This window comes from Macrotis lagotis, chromosome 5, assembly GCF_037893015.1.
Source record: "Macrotis lagotis isolate mMagLag1 chromosome 5, bilby.v1.9.chrom.fasta, whole genome shotgun sequence".
In the NCBI taxonomy this organism is placed as follows: domain Eukaryota; kingdom Metazoa; phylum Chordata; class Mammalia; order Peramelemorphia; family Peramelidae; genus Macrotis; species Macrotis lagotis.
Genome location: NC_133662.1, coordinates 235,825,406 through 235,839,211, shown reverse-complemented (window position 1 = coordinate 235,839,211; position 13,806 = coordinate 235,825,406). Strand labels below are relative to the sequence as shown.

At 37.9% G+C, this 13,806-nt stretch overlaps 1 protein-coding gene across 1 annotated transcript in view; it reads right to left on the bottom strand.

Moving 5' to 3' along the window:
- LOC141490141 (acid-sensing ion channel 2-like) overlaps nucleotides 1-13,806 on the bottom strand; it is a 349,550-nt gene that overhangs the window by 79,581 nt on the left and 256,163 nt on the right. The window contains exon 4 of the mRNA XM_074190397.1: nucleotides 12,343-12,470. Within this exon, the coding sequence (XP_074046498.1) occupies nucleotides 12,343-12,470 (128 nt within the window). The remainder of the gene's footprint in view (nucleotides 1-12,342; nucleotides 12,471-13,806) is intronic.

The window sequence follows — 13,806 nt, the reverse complement described above, 5'->3', positions numbered from 1 at the left end:
TCTTGGCAAACAGCTTGGGTAGGAGAACCAGGGTGAAAAAACAGAATCTGAGAGATGTGGGGCTTGGGATGATAATCCCATTTGGGGATCCTTGTTGCAAAAGCCTCCAAAATAGAAGATGAAGAGTCTGGCATGAAGTTTGTCATGTAATCAACAAAGTTGATTGAGCATAGAGAAGCAGCCACAACTAACTAATAGTCCAATAGGAATTAAGTTCCTTAAGAGAAGGGACTAATTAATTTTTGTTTTTGTTTCTGTATCCCTACTGCCCAACAGGGCTTGTCATATTATTCAGTGATTTTCCATTGTTTTGACTATCCTATATCACAACACAAATGGTCTATTGCTTGGTTTTCTCTAGTCTTTGAATCTCCAGAGCCTAACACAGTGGCTGGCACAAAGCAGGAGCTTAATAAAGCTTAATGATTGCTTGACATACCCCAAATCCAAGTCCAACTGTCTAACTGCTTGATCTCTCCCATATTCTCATTCATTCAAATTATTCTATAAATATATGTTGAAGGTCATTTATTTTAGATGACAGGCCATCAACTTATGCCAAAGGAAGTAGGCAAAAGTAGCAGATTAGTAGATTGTAAATACCTGAAAGTGAGGACTCTTTCTCTTTCTTATTTATATTTATCATCCACAACCCCCAGCTTAACCATAGCACATGTTTAATGAAATTCTCTTTTTCTCTCTTCTCTCTCTCTCTCTCTCTCTCTCTCTCTCTCTCTCTCTCTCTCTCTCTCTCTCTCTCCTTCCTTATTTTCTTTTCCCTCTCTTTCACCCCCTTTCTTTCCTTCTTTTTTTCTCTTTCTCCCCTTTCTTTCCTTCCCCATTTTTCTCTCCCCTTCTTCTTTCCTTCCTTTCTCTCCTTCCTTTCTCCCTTTCTTTTTCTTCCTTCCTTTCTCCCTTCTTTCCTTTCTATCTTTCACCCCTTTCTTTCCTTCTATCTTTCTCTTTTCTCACTTTCTCTCCCTTCCTTCCTTTCTTTGTTTCATTCTTTAGCTTTCTTTTGTTTTTTGGTGAGGCAATCAGGGTTAAATGACTTTCCCAAGGTCACACACAGCTAGTAAATATCAAATATTTGAAAACAGATTTGAACTCAGGTCTGCTTGATTCCAGGGTTGGTGCTCTAGTCACTTAGTGAAGTTTTAATGTAACAGAACTGAGGTCACTAGGTGGTAGTTGGACAGATGTAAGGGGAAGATATAGCATCTACAATATGTAAGCTGTCAATTCCGGGCTAGAAAAGAACCTCATGTTATCCTTTTGTTTCTGGTAACTGTTGTATAGCCAGATCTGGTTCCTGGTTTTGTTTTGATAGAGCATGAAGTGGTGGTAATTGTTATATGGCTAAAGCAGAAGTTCACTGAGAAATGAACAGATGCACAAGGTACAAATGGAAAGATGCAGCAAGGTACACATAGAAATGAGAAGGGAGTTAAGGGATAGAGGTAGAGAGGAGAGAAGAGGAGGAGAAGCATGAGGAAGAAGAGAAGGAGAAAGAGCAAGGAGTGGGATGAAGAAGGAAAAGAATGAGAAAAAGGAGTAGGAGGAGGAAAAGAGGAAGAGAAAGAGGAGAGGGAGGAGAAGGAGGAGGAGGAGGAAGAGAAGAAGATGATGAAGGAGAAGAAAAGGAGGAGAAGGAGAAGGTGAAGAAGGAGAAGAAGAAGGAGAAGAAGAGGAAGGAGAAGAGGAAGGAGAAAAAGGAGAAGAAGAAGAAGAAGAAGAAGGAGAAGAAGAAGAAGAAGGATTAAGTATTGAATGTGAACAAAGCAGAGAAAGTAGATGGAATACTAGGGTGTGGGTGTGAGAGGAAGACAGTATAAGTATAGATCCTCTTTGTTTAGATTGAATGTGTGAGCAAAATTGTGACTGTAGGAGGAGAATAGAGTGGAAGGTGAGGGAGGGACAGATGTCCTTTCTTGGATAGCTAGGCAGAGAGAATGTTTGACCCTAGGTTCAGGGGTCAATTTCCACAGAAGATGAATAGTATTTTGGGAATTCTGATGATAAAACCTTGGCATATATGTAATATCTGACTGGTGCAGTTTTGAGACTCTGCATAGAAAAAGAAAATGAGCAGAGAATAAAGAGGGCAAATGAGTAAACTTAGAGAAAGTATGAAAGCTGTGTGTACAGATCCATGTCACACTGAATGAATGAATGAATCAATCAAATTAGCAAAGTGAGACTGTATCACACTCAGGTCTTCTCAAAGTAAAATTAATTTTAAACTATTTTTTAAAAAAGGACTTACATTTACAAAATTAATCCATGGTCTATAGTTCAGGAAAGGGGGGAGGGAGAGAGTGATGCTAGGAAATCAAAGAGAAAATGAGAAAATTCCTTATTTCAAAAAGGTCAGGTATCACTGTGAGCCTGCTGGTCAATGCAAAATGAATCTAATTTGGTGTATTTAATTCTGTCTTTTAAGCTGGAAATGTTTGTTCTCTGATGGGGGCAGAGAGGGAACTGATTCTTCCCCTGCTTGACTATTTGTGTTCTCAGGACATCTATTCTGTTCTGGAGAGAATCAACAGTCATTGACATGCATTCATAATTAAGGGCTCAGTAAGTCAAATGTCAATCTTTCCTTCCCTCCTCCCTCCCCTTCCTATTCTAGAACCAGCCACATGTGTCCTTTGACACTGAGTCACGCAGGACTGATTGGAAGCATCCTGAGGCTTTATTGTCCCCAAGGTGACCAAGTGCTAAGTGAATGCAAAAGGTCATCTAGAATCAGCTAGGGGAAGCTCTGGGTATGCCCCAATATACGGAACTTTAAGGGTGAAATGCACTTTGCATAGGTCATCTTCTTTGATCTTTTGAAAAACCTTTATGATCCTAAATACTGAAGCTCAGATTGTCAAAGATCAGGGCTAGGATTCAAACCCAAATTTCTCCTAACTCAAAGTCCAGCAATCTGTCTACTGTACCTGGGGCTCCCAAAACTGGAGCTAGGACAGATGGAAATATTGAGTCAAGAGAGTCTGAGGAATATTTGGTAAAACACAAAAACTACAATATTATTTCTTTTTAAAATTTTTTTACAGGGTAATGGGGTTAAGTGACTTGCCAAAGGTCACACATCTAGATAATTGTTAAATGTCTGAGGTCAAATTTGAACTCAGGTCCTTCTGACTCCAGGGTCAGTGCTCTATCCACTTCAATATTATTTCTAATGAAATTAGTTCATCTCTTTAGTAATTTTTATGAGTGTATGATGGACAGAGGTATCAAATATACTCCCTCCCCCAGCCAATCATTTGTCAACAATACTTCTCAGTGTAGCCCAAATCAGATTACAGTGTAATTGGAAATTATTTAACAACTAAATTAAAGTGAAATAGAACAAAGATAATTAATATATATGGTTTTCTAAGTCAAAATGCATGGGTAGGGATCCTTTTGAATGATTTAGAGTCCTCATTTTGATTTGAATTTGACACTACTGCTCTAGAATGCATTTCCTTTCATATTGACTCTCCTTGTTGCAGTGTTTAGCACACAGTAAACAACTAATAAATGTTTGTTGACTGTTTGGCTGGTTGAATAGGAAGTAAAAGAGTCAAGTCAAGGGGCAAAGTGACCAATAATGGTTGGGAATAGCTCTAAAATGTAAGCATCTCTAGGAGGAAGCTTCACTTTAAGCTGTTAATAGTCATTCACATCTTATATAGGGGACAGCTAGACAGCACAGTGGATGGAACAAGGACCCTGTATTCAGGAGGGCCTGAGTTCAAATTTGACCTCAGACATTTAATAATTACCTAGCAGTGTGACCTTGGGCAAGTCACTTAACACCACTGTTTTGGAAAAACAAAACAAAAAAACCACATCTTATGTAAATGAAGGATTAGGTAACAAATTTTGATGGTAGGGAAGAAGAGTTGTGAAGGTAATGGCTGGTAGAAAGATGGTCACACCAAAGATTAGGTGGAGATAAAGGGCTTACAGAATCCATCTATGAATCATCATTTATTAAGTACCTACTATGTTCCAGGCCCTATGCTAAGCATTGGGAAAACAAAAAGAGGCAGAAGTCTCAAGGGCTTATAATCTAATGAATATCATCTATATCATCATTGAGTTTGTTCTCACCTTTCAGGTGCATGTGGAGTATCTCCATTGACCCTAGTCACTATCACTAGAACTAAGAGTCTTCATTGCTGATGAGTATGTCTTTGTCACTGTTTACCTTCACAACATCCTGACTCCCTATTCCTTTGTGCATTCTAGTCTATACAGGGAGGAGTTCCTGGCAGCTGTTAGGGCACAGGATGGCAGGGAAGGAGTTTGCCAGATGCTACCTATGTCCTTGAGAAAACATCCCCTTCTCCCAGACAGTAGAGCTCTGTGCAGCTCTGACAAATTTTCCTTCCCATTGCATTCAAGGAACAAAACATACAGAAGGTAGCACTGTATCTTCTTTAGGAATTTAGAAATGACTTGATTTGCTAATTCTTTGTGGATCATTTCCTCAACTCAAGGTTGGAAAAGAAAGAAAATGATTTTCTATTCTTTTCTAGGAAATACCAGAAATCGAGTTCCCATCTCAAGAAGAAAAACCAATCTGGATCCCTTGTAAAGCACTTAGAACAATGCCTAATTATTTCAATAAATGCCTTTTCCTTTTATTTGTCCATTTATTAAAAAAAAGTTCAAAGTTTGCCTTTTCTAGGAAGTTTTCTCTGACTTAGTTCATTTACTTCACTTTTCTGTTGTGCTACCAAAGTCTCCTAAATGGTCTTTTCATCTCCAGGCTCTCTCATCTCCAATCTATTCCTCCCCCATCCAGCAGGCAATATGATTTATGAATAAGAGCATATCAATTATTCCTTTGCTCAAAATTCTTCTGTGGTTCCCTTTTGCCCTTAGGAGAAAAATACAAATTTCTTAGACTGTCATTAAAGGTGCTTTACAATCTGGTTCCAACTTGCCTTTCCAGGCTTATTTCATAAGATTCCCTTCCAAACACTCCATACTTTTGTCAAAATGGACAATGTGCCTGCTATCTTCTTCTATGACTGTGTATTTGAGTGAAATTTCCTCAGATAGTGGATATATAACCTCCAAATCTCTAGACAGGCATAGAGTTATAGTTCTAGAATGGAAGGGGGCCAAGCTGATCATCTAATGCAACTCTTGCATTTTACAGTTGAAGAAACTAAACTTGGAGAAGTTAAAAGACCGAACCAAAGTCACAGAGTTAAGTGGTAGAGTTAGATTGGAACTGGGATTCTCTTCTGATTGCAAGACCAGAACCCCTTTTTTCCCCACATCAAACTGTTTTTTGTTTCAGGTGACAACTCCTTCATGGAGTCTTCTGTGATCCACTCTATCAATTAAAAGAAAACTGTCTCAAAGACATCAAAGAAAAGGAAAAAGGACCTATATGTATAAAATATTTACAGAAGTTCTTTTTGTGATAGCAAAGAACTGAAAAGAGAAAGGATACCCAGCAACTGGGGAGTGGCTAAGCAAACTGTGGTATATAATTGTAATGGGATATTTGTGTACTGCAAGAAATAAGAAGCAGGATGATTTCAGAAAACCCTGGAAAGATTTACATGAAGTGATGCAAAATAAAGTGTTCAGAACCAGAAGGACATTATATCCAACAACAGCAATGTTGTTCAATTGTGAATGATTTAGCTATTCTCATCAGTACAATGATCTACGACAATCTCAAAGGACTACTGAAGCATACTATCCTTCTCCAGAGAAAGAATTGATATGGATTGAATATAGACTGAAGCATGTGCTTTTTTCACTTTTTCTTTTATTTGAGTTTTCTTGTACAAAATGACTAATATAAAAATGTTGTCTATGATTGCACATATATATGATTGCTTACCAACTTGTGGAGGTAAAGGAAGGGGAGGAATAAAATTTAGAATTTAAAACTTAAAAAACACCCTAAAATTAAAAAAAAAATTTAACTTGTATTTGGAGAAAAATAAAAATCTTATATACTTTAAAAAAGATGCTCAAAAAATAATCTTTCTCCTTAAATTCTCTTATAGCTTTTCATTTGTATCTCTCCCTTGGCCCTATCATACTCTATTCTGTATTTGTGTACATATCATCTACTAACTTTTAGAATGTAATCTCCTTAGAATGTAATCCAGCATTTTAGAACGCCCTCCTTGAGGGCAAAAACCATGTCATTTTATTGTTTATTTTCTTATAAAATGATGTCATTTTAAATCCTATATCCCTCGCTGACAAAACAGTACTTTTTTAGCAGGTTCTTCCTAACTGTTGGACATAGGGAGCTGAGTAGAATTTGCATCACATACCTATACAATATTTTGACTGTGATTCAATCTTGCTTTCTGCTTCTTATAAGGTCATCCTTATAAAGTTTGTTTTCAGATTCTCTGCCTGCTAGGCATAACATTTCCCCAGGGGCAGAGTCCAGTTCTTTTATCTCTGCTAACATTCTTTCCCCATGACTGATCCTGTACTCCACATTCAATAGAGGTGCCAGGAAAAAATGAATGTCAATGCCTATCACCTCCTCTCTACCCTCTGTTAGGTCTCACTGGATAATCCAGACAAAGCTAGTAGCAAAGAGAAAAATTTCAAGCTATATGTTTTTCTTGAAATCACAGAAGCAGAGATTCTCACAGTTGGAAGGGAGGACCACACAGTTCAATAGATATTTGAATAACAATTCCATCTACATCCCTGATCCCTGGTCATATAGCTTCAGTTGAAGACTCCTAGCAACAGAGTGATTGACTAGGAAGAGAGGTAAGGCAGATGGGCTGGAGAATAGAGGGTCATGGATTAGTTGGTTTGTTTTCCTTCACAAAGTCTCAATAAATGTTGCTGGAGGGCAGCTAGATTGTGGATAGAGTGGATGGAGCACTGGCTTTGGAGTCAAGAGCATGGAGTTTGAATCTAACCTCAGACATTTAATAGCTGTGTGATCTTGGGCAAGTCACTTAACCCTGATTGCCTCACATCCAGGGCCATCTCCTGATTCATATCTGGGCACTAGATCTAGATGACTCTGGAGGAGAAAGTGAGGCTGGTGACTTAGCACAGCCCCTCTCACTCAAATTCAATCATGTGCTTGTCACAACATCACCTCCCTGATATCATGATCTTCTTTGGGAATGAAAGACAAACATTGAATGTTGCTAGGAATAATAGAGGCTAGGGCAAACAGAACAGAGGATTTGTTTCTTGTCACATGAGGTTTGCTGGCAATAGTTCATATGCTAAGGGCATCTTTGGATGAAACAGGTCCAGGGCACTCCCACCAAGAAAGATCCCAGAATACTCTAAGAATCAAACTCTTAGTCTTGGAAGGCAGTCTGTCCAATCCTCCTCAGTAATTATCTTCCATTACAAAATTACCCACAAGAGGTCATTGAACCTCTTCTTATAAAGAACATGACTGCCTCCTGGATCAGTACATTTTGGACCACTGTAGAAATTTTTTTTTTCCCTATTTGGAGCCCAAATCTACTTCTCTTCAACTTCCACCCATATATATATGTGTACATATCATATATGAACTATTAGAATGCAATCTACCAGGAGCAGCTAGGTGGTGCAGAGCACTAGTCCTGAAGTCAGGAGGACCTGAGTTCAAATGTGACCTCAGACTTAATTACCTAGCTGTGTGACCTTGGACAAGTCATTTAGCCCCATTGCTTTGCAAAAGCAAACAAACGAACAAAAAAAAAGAATGCAGTCTACTTGAGGCTAAGAGCTGTGACATTTAAAATTTTTATATCGCTCACTGAGAACACAGTGCCTGAAACTTTGCAGGTTTGGACTATTGGACAAATGGAACCAAGTAGAACTGAGCATCTAGGTAGTTTAGTAGATAGTGTCCAGGGCCTCAAGTCAGGAAGATTCTTCTTCTTGACTTCAAATCCAGGCTCAGGCTTTTGCTAGCTGTGTGATCCAGGGCAGGTCACGTAACCCTTTTGCCTCAGTTTCCCCATTTGTAAATGATCAAGAAAAGGGAATGGCAAATGACTTCAGTATCTTTGCCAAGTAAACCCCAAATGGGGAAAGTTGCACATGATTGAAATGACTGGACAACAAAACTAATTGCATCACCCACTTGTGCAATATTTTGTTCTAATTCTGTCCTCTGGAGTTATAGAAAATATGTCTAATTCTTTTAGAAGATAAGCCTTCAAATATTTATAGGTAGCTATCATATGCCATCCCTTCCCCCACTCAGATCTTGGTTCTGCTCTCAGGATAAGCTTCCTTAATTCTTTCAATTGATCTCACATGGCAGGGTTGAGTCCTGTTACAATTGAACTGAACTGAACTCAACAAACATTTATTAAATATTGACTATGTAATATGAAGTCTACTGGGGGGTAAGAGAGATCAAAGGATAAAAGAGGTGTTAGAAACCAGTAGAGAATGAGTGCTGAATTTGGACTTGGGGACCTGGACTGTGTTACATCAAGTCAAGAAGCATTCATTAAGTACCTACTGCATACCAGTCATTATACTAAACACAAAAGACTCAAAGAAAAAAAAGAAAAAACAGTCCCTTTGGTCAAGGATGCCATAATACAATGGGGGCAAACAACTACTACAAAATACACCCCCCCACACACACATACTTTTTTTCAGGATAAATTGAAGATAATAAAGAGAAGAAAGGTACTGGAAATAAGGGAGATTGGAAAGTTTTTTCTTAGTCTTTGTGGAATGTGAGGTTTTAATTGAAATTTGAAGGAGCAATAGAAACATGACTTTCTTGTTATATGATGGCCATTAGGCCTTAGGCAAATCATTTGTTCTTTTGAGGAGCCTCAGTTTCCTTTCCTGAAAAAAAGGATTTGGATTGGGTAACTCTCTAGGAGCCCCTTTAACTCAGTCTATGGTTTTATGTGGTCTCCTTCCTTAGGGAATCTAATATTGAGAAGCAGGGGGTAAGAAATAACATGTTTCTTCATTGTTCATTTCATTTGTGTGTGATTTGGAAGTATACACTGGAACCAGCTAGTATTGGCTCATGAGAGCCCAATTATTTAAATTTTCAGTGAATACTTATACCTTCAGAATTAACAAATACCACAGATCAGGGTTTGGTATGTTGTTTTGTGGATCTCTGGACTTCAGAAAGTGATGGAGAAAATATTTTCAAAAAAAAATTTGAAGATGAAACTTCAAAGTGAGTTCTGTGTTTTCAGAGAGCTGGTAATTAAATATTTACTAGCACCCACACCCTAGTTTACAAATGACCTTCAGATATGGGGAATTCAGAAACTGATCTCTATGGTGAATGCTATAGATGCTACTGCAGGCTCCTTTATAAGTTGAGGTGTGTGCAGATGATTAATTTTAAAGGAATGAGATGATCTTGCATCAGGGATAATGAGAGAAAGTTTGTAAAGAGCCTACATAAATATCATCTGCTACCATTAGCCCTATGTTATTGTTTTAGTACTTAATAGTTATTATTAGTGAATAATATTAATTTCTTTTAAGGTCAGCACTTTTGCTTTCATTCTGGTGAATTCCCCATGGAGAAACTCCATCCACTCACACAGATTTTTTCTGTAACTGTAACTTAAGACAGAGGTTCTGGATATTTTTCAGTCCCTATTTTCTTTGGTTTTTCATACTTTCCATACAAGAAGGAAGAGATCCAGAGATTTCTCTACTATGAAGAAGCATCACCCCTTCACTCTCTTTTCTTTGAGCTGGGATCAAGGTGGGAAGCCCTTGGAGGTCAAGTCAAGAATCCTGAAAAGTGGTAAGATTGCAATGGTTGGAATAGCTATCATCTGTGTTCAAATTCTGTTTAATGCAAAAGTCCTGATGTACACTGGCTATGTGATTCTATATTTTGATATCTCGGCACCTCATAAAAGCTTTCATACTACATGTTACAGAGATTTGCGAGAGATTTTCCTGATGAAATCACAGATCTCCATGTACATACACACATATATGATTCTATGTGTCTTTGTACACATGTGTGAAACTATACATGTAAGGCAGTGTGCTGTAGCTAAAGATTGAACCCTGAAACCAGAAAAAACATAGTTCAAGTCCTGTCTGACCTTTACTGATGTATGACTCTGAACAAGTCATTTTATTTCTCAAAGTTCTAAGCAACTCCCAAATGCTGTAAGTTGCCAAGAGGGTGCCAATCAGCATTGTGGAAAACAGGGGCACCACTGTACCATTGAAATCACAAGTCTATTCCTAAACCTATCTAATGTAATTTTGGATTTCTTTGTTCCATACACCATGCCTCCAGGAAACTCATCATTGGGAAGTATTATCTTGCACACCGCATCATTATCCTCTGCCCTTCTGATTAGAGAATGATGTTATAAAGTCCTCCATTGAAGGAGATGGAAGTAGATTAACATGTCCTCAGACATCTCATTTCCTACCTAGCTGCATTTATTTTGAAATTCTTTGACTTCTCTGGCAGCAATAATTTTGGACTTTGTTGTTTCACCATGCCCCCAGTAAACTCATCACTGGGAAATGTTATCATCTTGCAAGATTCTGTCACACCTCATCATTATCCTCTGGCCCTCTGATTGGAGAATAGAGCTTTAAACTCCTTTATCAAGGGAGATGGAAATGTACTAATATCCCCCTCAGACGTCTCATTTTTCACCTAGCTGCACTCATTTTGGACTTTTTTGACTTCTCTGGCTGCAATAATTTTGGACATCTTTAGCTTTCCCATCTTGTTCCTGCACTTCCTATCCCCAGCTCTTCAACTTTCTTTTGTATATCATTTTACCTCAATGGATTGTAAGCTCCTTGAGGGCAGGACCTATTTTTCTTGATCATATTTATATCCAAAACCTTTAGCCCAGTGTCCAACATGTAGCAGGCACTCAATGATTATTGACTAAGGTTTGATTATATTTAACTTATATATTATATGTAAACAGGAAAGCTTAAGCAATTTAAATCATATGCTTAAAGATATTTCAGAACAAACTTTAAGAAGCAGAACAAAAGAAACAACAAGACAGAACAAACGTGAAGAATCAGAACAAAAGAAACAACAGGAAAACCTTCTGAGTATGGCTAGATTTCCCCCCTCCCTTCCATTATTCCTATTTTTTACTTAAGAGAGAGAACCATGACTTCTTTTAATGCCCAACCATGTCAGAATTTTCTCTTATCTATGTAGAATTAGAGACTTCTGAGGTGGAAGGGAGCTCAGTCAATATCTAAGGTTCACAGAAATGACTTAGCTAACATCTTGCAGTTGGAATCAAGAATTCTACAGAGATAGGATCTAGGTTTTCTGATTCTCAGTTAGGTCCTCTTTCTATTATGATTAATTCCTTCCCAATTATTCAGGCCTGCTCAGTATCAAAGACTGTTGATTATTTCCACTGACTTTTTCATTCCTGATCTCTTAATTTCTTAGCTGTTAGACAAAACAAATAATCATAGGAAAAAAATGTAGCTTTCCTGTGTTTATAGTTTTTACTTTCTAATTTAAGACCTTTCTTTCTTTCTTTCTTTTCCTTGAAACTTCCCATGGTCTCTTCTACAAGAAAGGGTAAAGATCTTAAATCTCTTTTTCTCCAGTCAAAAGGAGGTATTGTTCCATTCTTTCTAAGAGAGTGTTGTCCAATTGGAAGAAGACATTTATCTACTTTGCTCTCTGGGAGATTGTAACATCTTTCCTTCTTTTGCTCAGACCAAAGATCTGTCTGGTTAATTTACATTCCTATATGCTAATTGGAATGGCTTATCATCTTTGATTAGCTGATTTCTATTAGCAATATCTTAGCAACTGACTTCTTTACAGAAAGTTCAGAATGAGCACATTCCTAAGAAACATTCTTAAAAGAAAATAAGTAACTAGTGAATTAAAGAGGAAATAAACTGATTTCATCACATGCTACTTTCAGGAGTTGGCAAGGTAGGCCTGTCCTAGTAGGGGAAATATGAATCCATTCAGAGCCACATGGCAGAGATTGCTATTTCCATTGCTTTACCACTAAAGAAGAAAGGGGCTTCTTCTAACTTAGACCTTCTTCCTGATCTCTCTTCAACTTGAAGTCTAATGGAGGAGAGGAAAAACAGTAACAACAATAAATGTTTCACTTGATTTTGATAGAGTAGCTCTCCCAAGGATGTTAAAAATCACTTTGTCCAATTCCAGCATTTTACAAATGAAGAAGCTACATACAGATCAGAGCGAATACATGATTTGTCCAAAGGCACATATTAGTGACAGGGTTGAGATGGCCACTCTCAGGTTCCCTGACTCCAAGTCTCTTTCTTCTATATCAGAAAATACTGGTAGACCCAGAATCACTGACTAGATACATTAGTGAACCAAGGACTTACCCTCTGTTCCTGTGTGGCCACAAAGGTCTGGAATCCTGGTGCCACACCAAAGCCTAGCTCCTGGACAAAGGGCGGCTCAGATTGACTGTGAATCTGAACTTTTACTCCGGCTTCAAAAGTCGTGTCCTCTGAAAGAAGAAATAGGAAAGGCAGAGTAATTTGATTAGCAGCAATTGACCTCATGAAATCATGGGATCAAACAGACTAAGGGGACCTCCCTTCCCACCAAACTCCCTCATCTGGTCTATTTTTGTGCTTCGTTTCCAAATACATACTCAGGAAATAACTTTGTAGCCTATGAATCATTAAAATCTCCATTTAGGATCAAGCACATACAGGTCTGGATTTCCTTTAGGAAATTGATTGCACAGCTCCTTTAATGACATAAACTTCTTCTAGAAATAAAAAAAAAATCTTTTTTTTTAATGCTGGTATTCTATAGGTGTTGTTGATAAATCCCAGAATACATCAGTCTCTGAAAAATTGAAAGTGAATATTTTACAGAAAGCAATGAGAGCCCCATGGTAGGTATGAGGAAGCTGCAATATTCACTGAATAAGAAACTCCAAAGAAGAAAAAGAGTAGAAGCTGTCATCAAGAAAAGGCAAGATATGAAGAGAATGAATGAAAAAGATAAAATGGGTTAGTCGTGTGGCTAGAGTGGGTGATGTCAGGGGAACACCTCCTGTCTGGGAGTCAAGAAACAATGACAAGTGCCTACTATGTGCTAGACATTGTGTTAAGCACAGAACACAGAGAAAGGCAAAGGCCAGTTTCTGTTTCCCAGGATCTCAGCTCCATGGAGTCAACTATATGCAAAATACTATATATAAAGAAACCATTTTCAGGGAAATAGAGGAATAGAGGAAATAGAATAGAGGAAAAGAACAAGAAATAAGATCAGGAGTGATTTCCTGAAAGTGATGAGATTTTAGCCGGGGCTTAAAGAAATAGAGAATTACAGATATGGGGCAAAAGAGAAAATAAAGTTGAGAGATGGCATATGATGTTTAAGGAACTGTGTGGCCACAAAGGCACAGGAAGGAGACCAGTGCTGCCTGGATCTCAGAATATTTGAAAAAGAAATGTATAAAGGGATGAAAAGAACGGAACAGAGGAAGATTAGCAGAATGGGTCTTCTTGGTGGGTGCTGCAATGTCTAAGAAAACTGGAAAGATATAGTGGGACAATTTATGAAGGTTTCTGAACTGCAAAGGATTTTATATTGACTTATCTTTTAGAACTGACACACCATGGTTCACCCAGCTAATTATTTTCAAAGAAAGAATAATAACAGTTATATTAATTATAGCAACATACTAATTCTGGATCTTGCTTCACTGCTTTATAGTTTTACAAAAACACTTTCCTCTATATTATCTCACTAGATATTCATAATGACCTTGGGAGGTAGGGAAAATATCATACCCATTTTAACTATGGGGAAGCTGAGGACAAGAGAAA